The 17241-nt window shown below is 41.2% G+C and overlaps 1 protein-coding gene across 1 annotated transcript in view; it reads left to right on the forward strand.

Moving 5' to 3' along the window:
- The first annotated feature begins 6322 nt into the window (after nucleotides 1–6322).
- Nucleotides 6323–17241, forward strand: part of FGD3 (FYVE, RhoGEF and PH domain containing 3) — a 175835-nt gene continuing 164916 nt past the window's right edge. The window contains exon 1 of the mRNA XM_072654322.1: nucleotides 6323–6571. Coding sequence (XP_072510423.1) covers nucleotides 6535–6571 — 37 coding nt within the window. The 5' untranslated portion in view covers nucleotides 6323–6534. The remainder of the gene's footprint in view (nucleotides 6572–17241) is intronic.

The raw sequence follows: 17241 nt of genomic DNA on the forward strand, positions 1-17241 counted from the left end.
TTTAATTAAATCTGTTTTTGCTTTTTGCTTTGTCTGAGATCATGATTGGTACCCCTGCTTTCTTTGTTTTGGCTGAACCATAATAAATTTGGCTCCAGAACCAGGAGAACTTTGTTCACAGCAATAACCACAGTGTGTGAGGAATTTTTCTGGTAGACTTAGTACTTCATTCATAGTGTACAAGGAATTTTCCTGGTAGACTTAGTACTTCATTGAAATGCATGGACTTAAAAAATTTCCATTGGATTCTTGAATCAAAACACCTTCCACATCCAGAGAAAGAACTATGGAATTGGATTGCAGATAGAAACAGACCATTTTCTTTTGTATTATGTTTTGTTTTATGTTGTTTCGTTTTATGGTTTCTCTCATTCATTTTAACTCTTCTATGCAACATGCATTTAATAGGAATGTATGTGTAGAACCTATGTAAGATTGTATGCCGTTTCAAGGAGGGAGTGGGAAAGGAGGGGGAAATGAGGTGGAGGGAGTGGAAAAAAATCTGAGATATATGGAAGTGATTGTTGAACACTGAAAACAAACAAAATAATTCAATTTATTTTAAAAATTCACTTTAATAAAATAAAATAAAAAGTTTCATTGAAAAAAAAAGATTAAAAATAAATAAATAAATAAATTCTGCTCCAGCCCCTCACCCTCACCCTGTGTGTAATTCTCTGCTTTGGATGTGTTTCTTGTAAACAACATACTGTAGGATTCTGGTTTTTTAATCCATTCTGCTATCTGCTTCCATTTTATAGGTGAGGTCATTCTATTCACATTTATAGTTATGATAAATAACTGTATTTCCCTCTATGGTATTTCCCCCTTTTTTTTCCTCCTCCTTTTACCCCCTACTCTTTCCCTCCTCACAAGTCTTTTACTTCTGATTACTGCCTTCCCCAATCTAACCTCCCTTTTATCAGTAGCCTTTCTACCTTCTATTATCCTGGTCCCTTTTTACTTCCTTATAGGTTAAGATGGATTTCTTTATCCAATTGAGTGTGCATGTTATTCCCTCTTTGAGTCAATTTTGATGAGAGAAAGGTTTAAACTTTCCCCGTCAGCCACCACCCTGCCATCTCTCTTCATTATAAAATCTCTTTCATACCTCTTTTATGTAGGATAGTTTACCCCCATTCAATCTTCTCTCTCCATCCAGTGCAATTTTCTTTGTCATGCCTTTATTTTTTTGTATCATCCCATCAAAATCATCTTATATTCATACCCTCTGTCTATATATTCTCCTTCTAATTGCTCTTGCAGTAATAAAGTTCTTAAGAGTTACAAATATTATCTTGCCATATAGAAACATGAACAGTTAGATCTCATTGATTTCTTATATTTTCTCTTGTTTCTTTTTCTTAACTTTTTATGTTCCCCTTGAATCTTGTATTTGGAGGTCAAACTTTTTATTCAGCTCTATTCTTTTAATTGCTAATGCTCAAAAGTCCTCTATTTTGTTAAATATCGATTTTCTGCTATGAAAGATTATATTCAATTTTGCTGGGTAAGTGATTCGTGATTGTAACCATCATTTCTTTGCCTTCTAGTGTATCACATTCCAAGCCCTGCAGTTCTTTAATTTGGAAGCTGCCAAATTCTGTGTAATAGAACTACAGCTCCATGATACTCGAATTGTTTCTTTTTGGTTGCTTGCCATACTTTATCTTCAATCTGTGAACTCTGGAATTTGACTATGATGTTCCAGTTTCATTCTGGGATTTCTTTCAGGCAGTAATAGATAGTTTCTTTCAATTTCTAGTTTATCCTCTGGCTCTAATAAACCAGGGCACTTTTCTCTGATAATTTCTTGAATTATGTTGCCCAGGCTTTTTTTTTTTTAATTATGGCTTTCAGCTAGCCCAATAATTCTTATATTATTTCTCCTAGATCTGTTTTCTAGGTCAGTTTTTTTTTTCCAAAGAGAAATTACACATTTTCTTCTATTTATTTTATGTTTCTTAATTGGTTTTATTGTGTCTTATGTCTCATAGAGTCATTTGTTTCCATTTGCTCAATTCTAACTTTTAAGGAATTATTTTCTTCGGTCAGCTTTTGTACTTCCTTTTCCATTTAGATAATTCTATTTTTTAGGGAGTTATTTTCCTTGGTAAATTTTTGTATACCTTTTCCCATGCTATTGACTTTTTTTCATGATTCTCTTACATTATTCTCATTTCTTTTCCCAATTTTTCTTCTACTTTTCTAATTTGATTTTTAAAATCCTTTTAAAACTCTTCCAGGAATTCTTTTTGGGCCTGAAACCAAATTACATTTTTCTTTGGGGCATTACTTGTAACCATTTTGACACTATTGTCCTCTTCTAAGTTTATGCCTTGAGCTTCCCTGTCACTGTAATAACTTGCTATAGTCAAGTTCATTTCTTGGCTTTTTTTACTCATTTCTTCAGCCTTTTTTGTGGCTTGGTGTTTTTATGTGAGAGTTGGGCTCTGGTTCTGCATTGTACCAAGCTTTTTGTACTGAGCTCAGGGTCTTACTACTGGCTTTCACTAGACTTCAGAGTTTACCTACTGGTGCCTGCCCCAGGGGTGGGGCCTTTCTTTTGGTTTACTTGGTGACAGAGTTTTTCTGGTAGTTGACCCCGCAGGAGGGATCTGGTTGCTGGTCTTCCCCCAGGGTGGGGCCCTGCTGCTGGGTTGCTATGGAAACAGGACCTCTCTCCAGGTAGGCCCCAGGGGCAGGATCTTGATGTTGGCCAGCCTGGGGGTGGGGTTTCCCTACTGGTCAGCCATGGGGTCAAGGACCTACTGATGGCTTGTGCTGGGAGTGGATTTTGCTTCACTGCACAGATTGCTCACTTGCCAGGAGGCTGTTGGTTTGCAGGAGGGCAAGGCCTTGCTGGTGGATTGCCCCAGGTTTAGAGTCTTGTTGCGGACTCCCTACTACGAGGCTGGCTGCTGCTGCTGCTCTTAGATGTTTCTCCCTCTTACCCTGACTGAGGCAGACCTTTCCTGCCCTGCTGGTACTCAGTTTCCCCGGTCTTCGAGCAATTCTGTGTAGTTTTTGAGTTGTTTGGAGGGGAATTTGGGAGAGTTTCAGAGGGTTCCTTTCTCACTCTACCATCTTGGCATTGGAAGTACTATTTTATGTATTTAAGAACATTTTTTTTCAATGAACAAAAATCTATTTTCTCTTCTTCTTCCCTTTCTCCTCTTCCCAATGAAAATAGGAAAAAGAAAACCCTTGTAACAAATATGAACAGACAAGTTAAATAAACTCTTGCTATGGTCATGTACAAAAATATATGTCTCTTCCTGCATCTTGAATCTATTGCTTTGGTCAGACATGACTGGTCATTGCATTGATTATTAGAATTCTTAAGTCTTTCAAAGTTGGTTGTCTTTACAGTGTTAAGGTCTAAATTATTTTTCAGGTTCTGCTCATTTCATTATGTATCAGTTTATCCAAGTCATCCCAGGTTTCTTTGAAGCCATGTCCTTTGTTATTTCTTTTGGCACAATAATATTTCTAAATTCATGTACCATAATTTGCTCAATCATTTTCCAGTTTATGGGCACCCCCTCAGTTTCCAGTTCTTTGCTATAAAAGAACTGCTATAAATATTTTTGTACAAATGGATCCTTCTCTTTTTTAGATCTGTTTGGTGAATAGACCCAGCAGCAGTCATATTCCTGAGTCAAGGGGTAGACACTGTTTAGTAACTTTGCAAACATAATTCCATATTCTTTTCCAGAATGAGTGGATTAATTCACAGCTCTCCCAATGTACCTATTTTTCCTATATCTCCTCCATCATTTGTCATTTTCCTTTTTTGTCAACTTTTCCAATTTGATGGGTATGAGGTGGCACCTCAGAGTTCCTTTCATTTGCATTTCTCTAATTATTAGTGATTTGGAGCATTTTTTCATATGGTTATTTCTTCCTCTAAAAACTACCTAAAAATACCTAATGATTCTTTAATCATTTATTGAGGAATGTCTTTTATTCTTATATATTGAATTACTTCCTTATATAGTTTAGAAATGTATGTCTATATTTTAAACTGTGGTGCAGCAGATTAGATAGCCAGATTTCATTCTTAGATACCAGACTATTTTCTGGGGATTGCTCTCGAATTCCAGTCTCTGACTGTACTTATTGTGGAGCTTTCAGATACCTACTACCCTGCAGGTTGGAGCTCTGCTGGTGACCTGCTCCTGTTCTGCTTGGACGGACTTTCCAGATCAGGGTGCAGGACTTAGCAGGGTCAAAAGATTTCTCTAGCTTTGTCTGTTCCTCATTTATACCCACAAACATTCATGTTGAGCCACAACTTAAGCCATCTACTCCTAGCTGCCATATTAAAGCAAGGGGGCTAATATTTTAAAACACTAGAGCATTAGCTTTAAAAAAAGCTGTGTTATTGCAAACCTCAGAGTTTCCAATGTTATTATTATTAGCTCCTGTAGCATCGTCTGTGGCTTGGAGGCTAAATAGCTGTGGTGAACTCTGGTCAATGACGCTGTGTAGCCTAGTACTATCTATCAGCTAGGGAGGATGAAAGCACATTTAGGCCTCAGTTTCCTTATCTGTAAAATGAGAATTGAACTAGATGATGTTCAAGTTTTTTTCCAGCTCTAATCCATCTATGTTCTGAGTTCCTTCCCTGTTACAGGATGATAATATCATAGAGCTAAAGCTAGAAAGGACTTTAGAGTTCATCTAGTCCAACCCCCTTACTTTGCAGATGAGAAAACTGATGTCCAGAAAAGTTTAGTTGAGTGATGGTCCATAAGCAGTAAGTAGAAGAATCAGGATTTGAATAGCAGTCATGTGGTTGCAAGTTCTGTACTTTTTCAAAAGTACCATATCACCTCCACTTGTTCTGACGTTCTGTGTTCTAAGGCCTTTCCCTCTCTGATCTTCTGTACTCCATTTTCCAAGGTCCTTTTGGGACTGTTTAGCCTATGAGTCTATATACACCTGCCAGATTTTACAGTGTATGAGCCAGTTCACTATTGGAGAGGAGCTCTTTTGCCAAGGACAAGTATAATTTACTCAATGTTCAGTAGGACCAGCCTCTGGTTTTAATTGGTTTGTGTTCATTTGCATGTCAAAAGATTATTCATGAAGTAATTGTCCAGTTTGATAGCTTACCCACTTATACTTCTGCTTTTGTTTCACGAGAGACTTGAGCTGGGAAAATAGCGAGGACTGAAGTTCAAACCTTGAACTTATGTCCAGGAGCAAGTAGAAAAGAGGCTAAAGTTAAAATGACCCCTCCCTCCCTCCCTCCCTCCCTCCCTTCCTTCCTTCCTTCCTTCCTTCCTTCCTTCCTTCCTTCCTTCCTCCCTCCCTCCCTTCCTTCCTTCCTCCCTTCCTTCCTCCCTCCCTCCCTTCCTCCCTCCCTCCCTCCCTCCCTTCCTTCCTCCCTTCCTCCCTCCCTCCCTCCCTCCCTCCCTCCCTCCCTCCCTTCCTCCCTCCCTCCCTCCCTTCCTCCCTCCCTCCCTTCCTCCCTCCCTCCCTCCCTTCCTCCCTCCCTCCCTTCCTTCCTCCCTCCCTCCCTCCCTCCCTTCCTTCCTCCCTCCCTCCCTTCCTTCCTTCCTTCCTTCCTTCCTTCCTTCCTTCCTTCCTCCCTTTCTTTCTCCCTCCCTCCCTCCCTCCCTCCCTTCCTCCCTCCCTCCCTTCCTTCCTTCCTTCCTTCCTTCCTTCCTTCCTTCCTTCCTTCCTTCCTCCCTCCCTCCCTCCCTCCCTCCCTCCCTTCCTCCCTCCCTCCCTTCCTCCCTCCCTTCTTCCCTCCCTCCCTCCCTCCCTTTCTTCCTTCCGTCCTTCCTTCGGATCTGGACCTCACAGCCCTAGTTGGGAAAGCTATATATAGTCCTGTGAGAGGCAGATGCATCGGGTGGCGGGGGCACCAGAGCCGGGAGTCCTACGCCGCAACCTTAGCTCCATCCCTTACAAGACACCTCGGACGAGTCGCTTGAGCTCCCTGAGGCTGCCTCCTCCGTAAAAAGAGGATAAAGAGACTTGCACTACTTGTCCCTAGGGGATGTTTTATAGGCAAACCGTCAAGTCCTAAGAATGACTAGGATGGCGATGGGAACAGGGAAGGAACGAAGCCAGCCTTTGGCTGCGGGTGCGCGGCGCCCAGGCCGAGGGACTGGAGGGACCTGGCCCCAGGGAGCCGCTCGGGGCCCGGAGCTCCGCTGCCTCTCTCGCCTCGATGACCTTCGGCGCCGCAGCCCTGCCCGGCCAGCCGAGGCCCCGAGGCTGCGTGGGGGCGGGGCGGGGGCGGAGCCGCGCGGGAGGGCGGGGACGGAGCCCCCTCGGGAGCCCTCCCTCCGCCCCCAGCCTGGCGGGGCCGAGTTCGGGGGCTGGCGGCGGCTGCGGCGGCGGCGGCGGAGGGAGCCCGGGAGTCCGCGAGGCCGCCGGCCGCGCTGCTGGCGAGATGCGGTCCGGCCCCGCGCTGCTCCGGCTGCTTCTCCTGCGGTGGTCCCTTGGGCGCCAGGGCTCCGGGACCCCAGCCCGGACTCGGATCCCCCCTTCCCCTTCTCTTTCCCTGCTCCTGGCATGAATAGAAGAGCGGGGGGCGCCATGGAGGCGGAGGGTGAGTTGGGAGGGGGCGGGGAGGGGGGGCAGGGAGGGAAGGAAGCGGACTTGTGGACCCGCCCCTGGAGCAGGGGGGCAGAGGGAAGGGGAGAGGGAAGGGGGACGGAGGGGGGGATGTGCCTCCGCGGACCCCTCGGGATCGTCTAGGACACCCTCTTCATTGTACAAACATGGAAACTGAGGTCCTGGGCCGGGTCGGACCGCGTGCCTTTGCTTGAGAGCGCGACCCTATCCCCCCGGTTGGATAAAAGGCCCCCGGAGGTCATCCACACTGCGCCCGGGTCTCGGGCTCGATCCAGGGAAAGGGGGCTGTGGGTACGAGTCGTTCCTCCCTATCCCGTCGGAGCCCCCCCACCCAGCCCGGGTCCCCCACCTTGGAAAGGAGACTCGTCGGGAGTGGAAGCGTCCATGCAGAGGCAGCCTTGAGATTTTTAGGGTTACTCTTTGTAGCCGGAGTAAATGGGAACCCGCACAGGCCCCCGAGCTGAGCCCCCCGAAAACCATTTTGAAACAGTCTCGGAGGCTGGTTTTTGCAGGAGACTGAATGGGAAAACTTGTAAAAAGCAACTTTTCGCGTCGAGCGGAAAAGAGCAAACTTTCCCCGATTAAGGAAACACTGACTTTATCCATCCTCTGTCCTAGCCCCAGTCTCTATCTTCGCCCCTCCCCCACCTGTCAGGGGTGAGCTCTGTGATTGGAGCCTAAAGTGCTTTTTCAGGGGTGCTTCTCCCGTCCGGAGCCCTGGCAGTAGAGCTGTAGGTGTGAGTGTGGAACAGTCTGGCAAATTCTTATTCCTCGGAGCCTTCTTCAATTATACTGTCCCCCCAAGGGGAGCCAGAGAGCTCCATTCAACCTCTTTCCTATTCTAATGGAAGATGTCATTGCAGAAAACAGGCAAGTATCCAGAGGCTGCAAGGTGTCGGAAATGTTGAATTTGGACTTTGGAGACCTGACTTTAAATCCTGTAACTCTCTTATTTCCTTTCTACCCTTGGTCATTCCCATCTCTAGGCCTCAGTTTCCCCATCTGCACAGTGAAGAGAAGGGACTGGAAGATCTCTAATTTTCCTTCCAGATCTAAATGCTTAGGAAATTTAGCGGCTTTAACTGTGCCACACTGTATGTGGAACTGGATCCACTTTCTCCCCTCCAAGGGCAGCTTCCAATTCAACTGTATATTCTATTGAATATTACAAGTCAACTCTCAGGCCTGGGAGGAACTGAAACTTTCTTCTATCTTTATTAGTTTGGTTCAAACCAAGCAGCTATTAAGCATGTGCTACTTAACTAGGCTTCAAGCTAGACAGAGAGGATATAAAGAAAAAAGTAAAATTCCCTTCTCTCAAGTACCTTATATATTGGGGGGTGGGAGGGGGAGTATAAAACATATATACAAATAAGGTTATGCAAGTAATAGATTTTTTTAAAGCAGAACTGTGACTGTTTAGAAGAAGGATTTGTGGGCCCTTGTATCAATCAATCCTTCAATAAACATTTGTTAAGCTGCTGTTATGTGCCAAGTACTTTACTAAGTGCCAAGGGTGCAAAAAGAGGCAAAAAGCAGTCTGCCCTCAAGGAGTTTACAATCTAGTGGGTTGTATTCCCAGAATTTGGCACAGTGCTTGACATATAAGATTTAGGAAATACTTGTTGGTTAACTGATTGATATAGTGTTTTGAGGTTTGCAACGTGTCTTATAATACATTATTTTATATAGCCCCACCATTTGAGCTGAAAGTATAGCAGAGCCATCAAACTCAGGCTGCAAAACTCCTTAATGAAGCAAGGAACTAGATTGTAATTGAGAAATGTTTAACAAAAATAAATAAAAATACAATATAATGTAGATAATGTTAATTTGTGGTTTTCTAAGTCAATATGGAGCTATCAGACATCCTTTTCTGAGTTCCATAATCACTGAGCTATACGATTGGTATTGAATATGAGTTTAGCTTCACTGGGATAGCAGAACATTGGTTATTTATTAACCCAGATGCCTGGACAAAACTACCTATCATCTCCCCGATTCTCTTCCCATCTCTCCTGTGTTTTGAGTGACAAGCCAGGGAAGCTGACACTGCCACCTTGAAATGAATCCATGGTCAATGTCCTAGGATGGAAGAGGATAGAAGTCCTTAATCACTTGCTTCTTTCCCAGTGTTATTTGCTGATGGACAGACTTTCATCTCCTGCTTTACCTGTCCTCATGATTTAGTGGCAGTATCTGCTGAGGTGAAAATCCTTTCCATTTCCTATCCCATACCAGACTCTCATCTGGATGCATCTCAGTCCTATGGCTCCATCATTAAATTAATATCCTCCTTCCTTATTCTTTTCCATTTTGCCCTCTAAAAATCCTTCTCTGTTAAAAAAAAGTTAACAAACTTTTCTTCATTTTGGATGACTTTACTTTTTAATCTCTATTTTCTAGTATAATAGAAACTTTGCTCTCTCCAGAAAACAGTTTGTTCCTGATGATTCTTCTCATCTTCTCTCATTTCCCCTGACATTTTGAGACTCTGTTCCCCACTGTTCCTTTCAGGCTGCCCCTTTCCTACCATCATGACACACTCTCTCTCTCTTTGAGGTTTTCTCTGTCTCTCCATGTTCCCCGGTCCAGATCCTCATGGCAGTGATTTGTTGACCCATATGATCTTTCTTTTTTCTCAAGGAATTCTCTAGCTAGCTCACAGTCATTCCATCCACTCTAACCTCAGCCTTCAGACTCAAGGATGCTAATACTCACGTTGTCATGCCTCAAACACCCTGATCTACTAGTTTCCTTAGCTCCCTTGACTTGGACCCTTCAGACCACCTTCAGCAACCACAGAGGCAGCCATATTCTTGCTATCACCATCAGCTGTTAACTGTGCCACCTTCATGATCCACAATTTGGAAATTCCTTTCTCTAATAGCAATTTACTATCTTCCCATCTTTCACTTTATCTCCTAAACCTCTTTTTCATCATCATCCAGTTCAGCCTCACATTTCCCTTCCCTGTCATGACCAGTTTAACTATGTGATATATATTAGAACTCTATGCCTCTGGCTTTAGTCTCTTGTGCTCTTTTACTATATCTAGTCATACTAGAGTTTGGGGTTCCCCATCACCTGCCTTTTTTGCTCCCATTTCATTGCTAGAGAAAGCCCCACAATTGTATTAGGTGGTTGTGCTACAAATGTATTTTATCTAATCTCACTGGGTCCTAGCTGCTGCATGGTAATCCTTCCCTATTTGACTTTATCACACTCTTCCCCAGGTCAGGTCCCTAAGGACCACCTAAAAATAGTGTCAGGATGTGACTGTAGTAGTGTTGGGATGTAAAAGCCAAATTCCTAGCTTACTGGTACTTATTATGACTTAGAATAGTATTACTTATCTGCCTGCTTCACAGGGTTGCTGTGACAGTCAAATGAGATGACAGGGCATTGGGATGGAGTGGAAAGAATTATAGTCTCGGATCCAGGGGACCTGAGTTCAGATCTTGGCTCTGCTCCTTGTCAAGTGAATGATTGCAAGCATCTGATTTAACTTCTGTAAAATGAGGACAGTAGTAACAGTACCACTTTCTTCACAGAGTTATTGTGAGGAAAGTCCTTTATGAATCTTAAAGCACTATAGAAATGAGTCACTACTGATAATTGATATATGTGGGAGAAGTGGTTGGGGCTGGCTTTTAGACAACAAGTATTTACTAAGCACTATGCATACAAAAAAACATCCATTCAGGAACTCACATTCTAATTGGGAAGGTAACATCTAATCAGATAGTAAACTGGAGGTCATCTCAGAGGGAAAGCAGAAGTAGGAAGGGGTGGAGAAGGGAGGCCTTTTGCAGAAGGTGGGATTTAAGCTGAGTTTTGAGGGCAACTGGGTGCCAGAGGTGAGAAGGGAGAGTATTGGCAATTGGGGACATCCAGGAAGGACTTCATGGGGTACTCTCTCAAAAGTCCTGGTGTTGGAAGATGAGGTGTGTAAGGACAAAGTATCTCTGGCCTACATGAAGGGGATTAAGATATGAAAGGTAGGAAGGGGCCAGGTTGTGAAGGGTTTTAAAAGCAAACTGGGATTTTATAGTTGATCCCTGAGGTAATAGAAACTCACTGGAGTTTATTGAGTAGAGGGTAATAGGGTCAGAGGGCGCATAGGCTGTCCAGACGCTAGTCCAACCATGATCCACTGGGGGAAGTAACCCTGTGTTCCTTGTTGTGTGGTTTGTCCTTCATTCTTGAAGAAGACCATGACATCAGGAAGATGATGCCATGACTTGCAAATGAATTGGATTTAAGTGAGGGAAGGCTGTGCAAAGTCACAGGCCTCACTTTCTCCTCCAGAGCCATCTGGATCCAGTGGCCAGATATAGATCAGGATGACTGGAGATGGCCCAGCCCTGTATTCCTAAAATAGTTTTACTTATTCCAGAAGTCTTTCTTTTTGACAAATGAAAACAATTATATCTGTTTTCTAGATGAGTAGAGGGCAACCTTGTATATCTTTCTTCTCCCTCTTTATATGGAAGACACGAACTCCTAGCAGAAAGGAGTTGTTCCTCTGTTGCTTTGGAAGAGGGTCAGTGACATCACTGGGGATATCTTGACTTGTGTGTGAATTGGATTTAAGTGAGGCAGAGTTGCACAAAGTCATCAACCTCTCACCCTCTCTTTCCTGAGTCATCAAAGTCTAGTGGCAGGAGAGAAGTCAAGACAACTAGGAATGGCCCAGAATGTGGTAGATAACCTTGTCATCTTTGATGCCTGACCACGTTCTAAGTGCTCCATAGCATTGTTGAGTGGTGCGTTGTTGTCTCAGCCTGAGCCCCACTTGGGGAGCAGTCCTATCATCTTTGATCTGGGTGATCTTAGGAACTGTGAATGTGATCATTGCCATCTCCAGGATGAACAGAGAGAGTGAGGAGTAAGATGTTGTCTCTGACCATATAGTCTAGTTTATTTAAAGAAAATTAAGGTGACTACTAAATTCCTGTAAGGAGGGAGCAGAGGAAGAGTATTAGTGATGGTTGTAGAGATTTGGGACTTATCTTGTATATGGGAGATAATTGAACTTGGATGAATGAAAGGGAGAGGGGAAAAAAGAAGAGATTCCAGGAGAGAACCTGCGTGTGTGTGTGTGTGTGTGTGTGTGTGTGTGTGTGTGTGTGTGGAAAAGGGCAACTTGTAATTGAGCAGAGATAGAATAAAACAGAAGTATCCCAGAAAGTGCAGGCATTAGAGGAGCTCTGGCAGTGAGAGGAGATATGTGATGATAATTGGATGGGACAGCAGGGCCAAGTGAAGGTTTTTTAAGGATAGGGCAGGCTTGCCCTAAGGTTTTTGTTCATGTTTCCATCCTACCTTTCTATACCTTAGTCCCTGCTCAAGGGGCATGGCCTTCATGAAGTCTTCCCTGATTCTGATAGGATCATAGGATTTGAGCTAGAAAGAACCTTTGTGATCATTTAGTTGAAACTCTTCATTTCATTGATGAGAATTGAGGCCCAGAGTGATTTGTCTAAGGCGGTAAGTAGCTGACTTGGGATTCAAACCTCTGTCCTCTGACTCCAAATCTCTTTCTATTATACCATATTCTTTCCCAATTGGTTTTCCTCTCCATCTTCTGAATTCCCCCTGGAATTTTTTTTTCTGTTTAAGACTCACTTAGTGGATTCTGCGTTGCATTGTGCTTCTTTGTGTAATTGTTGCCCCACCTTTCCAAAATAACTGCAACAAGCAATGATGATGATGATGGTGACCAACTCACCTATAAGCGACTCCAGGCTAGGGGATGTTTCTTGATTCTTTTTATCTCTCTCTCCCAGCAGGAGGCAGTAGAGGGTCCTGCTCATAGGAACTGTCTGATGAGGTACTAAGGTACATAGGCCCCATCTGCCACTTACAGTCTTAGACAGTTGCTTGGGAGGTTTGGTGATTTGGCCAAGGTGTTGTATCCAGTATGTGTCAGAGAACTTGAATTCACCTTTTCCTGATTCTAGACCTGCCATTCCATCCACTAGTCCATGCTGCCTTTTGAATGAATACAGGGAAAGAGCATTGGCTCTCGAGTCAGAGGATCTGGATTCAACTCTCGTCTTTGACACTTACCACTTTTGTCATCTTGGACATGTCATAATCTCTTTTACCTTAGTCTCCTCATCTATAAAATGAGATTTTATTAGATGACCTATGAGCTCCCTACCAGCTCTGTGACTATGGGCCCCTGCTCCCCCTTCACTCTCCAAAATGAAATATATATATATTGTATATATTTTTATCTATATAGAGTCCTAAAGGTCTTGGTGCAGCTTTAATAAGCTTACAGAACTATCAAATTAAACTATTAATTAAGATATTAAAGCTTAAAACTGCTTTAAGACTTTTGAGACTCTGTGTGTGTGTGTATGTGTGTGTGTGTGTGATCACACAAAGAAGGCTACCAGGTAAATGCTCTAGGCTGATGTTTCTGTGTTATCTTTGTCATCCGACAGGAGTATGTGGCATGGACATCAGTGCCAGGCAATCTCTTATCTCTGGTAAAATGTTTCTTAAAGAATGTTTCTTCTTAAAGAAGAAACTGTTTCATATTTGCTGGTTGTGTTTGAAATTGATCACTCTGAAAATAAAGCCTGACCTCCCCCCTTGGGTTTCTGCTGGGCCACTGTGGGGAGGTAGAACCTACTCAGGTCTGAATAACTATTCTTTGAGGATCATATTCCCAAAGAAAGCTAGGACTTTGTTGCAGAAGTGTATAGTTTGAATTGGATCATTATTCAAAAGCAAATATTTAAACTTCATATTTCTGAAGAGAGCAATCCAAATATTCTAGAGTCCTTGTCTGAAGGGGTCAGAGAATTTCAATTTAAATAGAGATCCAGTTGCTCCATGCCTGTATCAGAATGAACCTTTGTTAGTGTGTAGGCATATCTAAATACTCTGTGCTAAGAAAACACTTAATGATAGAGATTGGAGTTCTTTTTAAAGTAAAAGTGTTATATTTAGCATCCTACAATTTTAGTGGTTATAGGGCCTTTGAGACTGTCTAGTCCAACTGCTTCATTTTATGAGTCAAAAACTTCAGTTTGCCCAAAGGAAAAGTGACTTGTCCAGATTCACGCGGATAGAAGAGGTTAGTGGCAGATGTAGGAACAAAACCTTAGTCTCCTGATTCCCAGGGCAGTGTTCAGTACGCAATGACACACTATTTCTCAGAAAACGAATCTGATGTGACCCTGAACAGGTCACTTAACCCTGATCTCCTTCTCCCTCTCTTCCCCCCCAAAAAGAAAATGAAAATGTCAATAGTATTATAGGAAGTCATTGGGAAAGGATCCTTCTAAATACAGTATTTTCAGTCTTACTTAAATAGAAACAATTTTAGTTAAAGGCATCATGGTGGATATCAAGAGGATAGAGAAGTGGCCTGAGCTGGAGTCAGAAGACCTGGTTTTAGTCTTAGTTCTTTCTGTCTGTGTGACCCAGGGCAAGCCATGAAGCCTTTCATATCCTAGGCAAGTTTTTAAGACCACAGGTTAAAGCACAGTAGCTATTTGCCTCTGTACCAATGAACTCACAAATCTGACTCCCCTTCCCCCACCCAAAAGTGAGGCGCTCAAGGCAGTGTTTTATATTTACTTATTCTTTGAACTTTTGAAAGATACTCCCCAAACATTGGGAGATATTGTCTCTCCCCCCCCCCCCCGTGTGTGTGTGTGTGTGTGTGTGTGTGTGTGTGTGTGTGTCTGTCTGTCTGTCTGTCTGTCTCTGTCTCTTTCTCTGTGTAAGCCTACAGGGAAACACATACCTGACTTGTCTGACACTCTTTGTGTCTCTAAGCAAAAAAGTTAAAGCTTTCACAGATTTCAAAGTCTGTTGCTCGGAAGAGTAATTAGGCTCTTCTGTATTGCTTTGAAGGAAGGGCAGAATTAGGCTCCATTAGAAGTTCCAGGTGGGTGCTTGTACTAACATACTGCTTCATTGTCACCACTTCCCAGGTGATTTTTCTCCTTTCTCTTTTGGGGCTGCCTTCATGGAAGGGAGCATCTTGCTTCCTGACATGAACCTTAAATCTCTTTGCAAACTCTTATCAGTATAAACAGAACAAGATACATTTAGGCAAGACTGTGGCAATCTTGTCTTCAATATGCTGTAACATGTTTTACAATGTATCTCCAAACCCTGATCTTAGAATAGAGCCTTATTTGGAAATATCAGCAATAACTTAAAGTTTTTTCATTATTAAACAAAAGCTCAAACATCTTCTCCATGGAATCATCTCCCCTAGACTTCTTTGTGAACTTAGTGTAAAATACTGTTACCTAGAACAGAGATTCGATTTCTGCAGTGTCCCAGATTGCATCCAATTATATTCTGTAGTACTTTTAAAAATTCTCAGACTGAAATTATTTTAAATCTACTTAAGACTCTGCCATAAAGCACTTTTAGGGAGAATGGTAGAGGTTGTCCCACAATGAAACTAATAAAGAGAGTATCCAAGCATCTGAAAGTTTGGGAAATTATTAGCCTGAAACCTAGGGATATTGTATTCCTATTTGTTGGGTATCTATAAATATATAAATATTATTTGTAATCCATATAAATAAATATACAAATATTATTTATAATTTATATAAATAAATATATAAAAACTAGACATCTTAATGCTTATCAGAATTTAGGGTGGGAAAGAACTTTAAAGATCATCTAATCTAATTCCCCCATTTTATAGATATTTGTATAGATATATGTAGTCTGAGACAGAGGAGGAATGATTTGCCCAAGGACACATAGCAAGTTAATGGCAGAACTGGCACTAGAAACACTCCCAAGTGTTCCAGTATTCGCACAGTAATAATATGTTGATGGATCTATGATCTTATTGATGTAGTGAGCTTGTCCCCTCCAACAGTCCAGGCAACATGACTCTCCAACTTGTGATAACCCTTCCCATAAATCCTTTGCTGATTCTTAAAGATTTTCTAAGTGAATTGTCATATCATCAGCAAATAGGGAGAGTTTTGTTTCCTCTTTGCCTATTTTTGTGCTTTTAATTGCTTTCTCTTGTCTTATTACTGTTGCTACTATTTTTAGAAATAAAATAATATGTAGAGCAAAGGGCCATCTTTGCTTTATTCCTATATTAACTGTGGAAATTTCCAGTGTGTATGCATGTGATGTTTGCTTTTGGTTTTAGATGGATATCTTTTACCATTAAAAAAAAATCTCTCTGACTATTCTTTGTAGACAAGTTTTTTTTTTAAACTTAGATGAGAAATGTGCTTTGTTAAAGATTTCCTCCCCTCCCATCCCCATAGATTGAAATGATCATGTAGTTTTGAATGTCTTTGTTTTTAAATCTGTTGTTTTCTTTGTTTTGAACCATCCGTGCATCCCTAGTACATACTAAATTCAGCTTAGTTTTTGAAAGAAATTTTGTCAGAATTTTGTTTAAAATTTTTGAATTGATCAATATTCATTAATATCAGCCTACATTTCTCTCTCTCTCTTGCTCTCCCTCTCCCTCTTTCTCTCTGTGTCTCTCTCCCTCAGTGTCCCTCTCTATTTTATCCTTCCTTGGTTTAGGTATTAGGACTATATTTGTTTCCTAAAAGGAGGTCTTTTTAAAAATAAAAATAATGATAAATATATTATTTATTATATACATAATATATAAATAATAAATAAATACTTTATGTATTATAGGTGTTAACTATAAAATAAAATAAATAAAAAACAAGATTTTTGACAGAATTCTCCTATAAATCCATCAAAACCAGGAAGATTTTTTTTGGTAGTTCTGTTTATTTGCTTTTTTGAGATTGGATTAAGATTTTAAGATTAAGTAATCTTAAAATTATTTAGAATTTCTCTCATGTGTGCTGTTTGCTTGTGTATTTTTTATTGTTGACAGTAATCCTCCATTTGTCTTTTGTTCTTGGTTTTGTTGATATGTAACTGTTCTTAGTAGTTTTGATCATTCTTTTTATTTCTTCTGGTTTTGTTGTGATTTTGTCTGATTTTTTGGTTTTAGTGATTTCATTTTGTGCCCTCATCTTTTTAATCAGTTGAGCTAAACGTTCATCAATCTGGTTAGCCTTTTCAAAGATCCATAAATCCTTAAAAATATTTTTAGAATGAGATTTAGTTTTTATTTTAAATTTTATTGATAAATTTTGTTTTTATATCACATTTATTACCAAATATATTCTTTTTCTTACCCTGCCCAGTGAACCATCCCTTGTAATGCAGAATAAAAAAGAAAGAAAAAAGTGATTCAGCAAAACTGATACAACGAGATCTTATTGTATTTGTAATGTTCTATACCCATAGCCCTTTATCTCTGCCAAAAATTCATTTTTTAAGCTTTTCTTTGGGGTTAGGCTTGGCTATTATAATTATATGGGTTTTTCTGTTCGTTTTTCTTCTTTCCATCTATACTGTTGTAGTCACTATGTATACCATTTTCCTGGTTCCCTTCCTTTACTCTGTCTCAGTTCATATGTCTTGTGGTGCTTCTCTAAATTCTTCATTTTCATCATTTTAAAAAATGATGCAATAATATTTCATTCACCACTGTTTAGGTATTTTTTAATCTACGAATACCTACTTTGGTTCTAGTTATTTGCTATCACAAAAAGTATTGCTATAAATATTTTAGAGTACAATATAGGAGGGCCT

Source organism: Notamacropus eugenii, chromosome 1, assembly GCF_028372415.1.
Source record: "Notamacropus eugenii isolate mMacEug1 chromosome 1, mMacEug1.pri_v2, whole genome shotgun sequence".
Lineage (NCBI taxonomy): Eukaryota > Metazoa > Chordata > Mammalia > Diprotodontia > Macropodidae > Notamacropus > Notamacropus eugenii.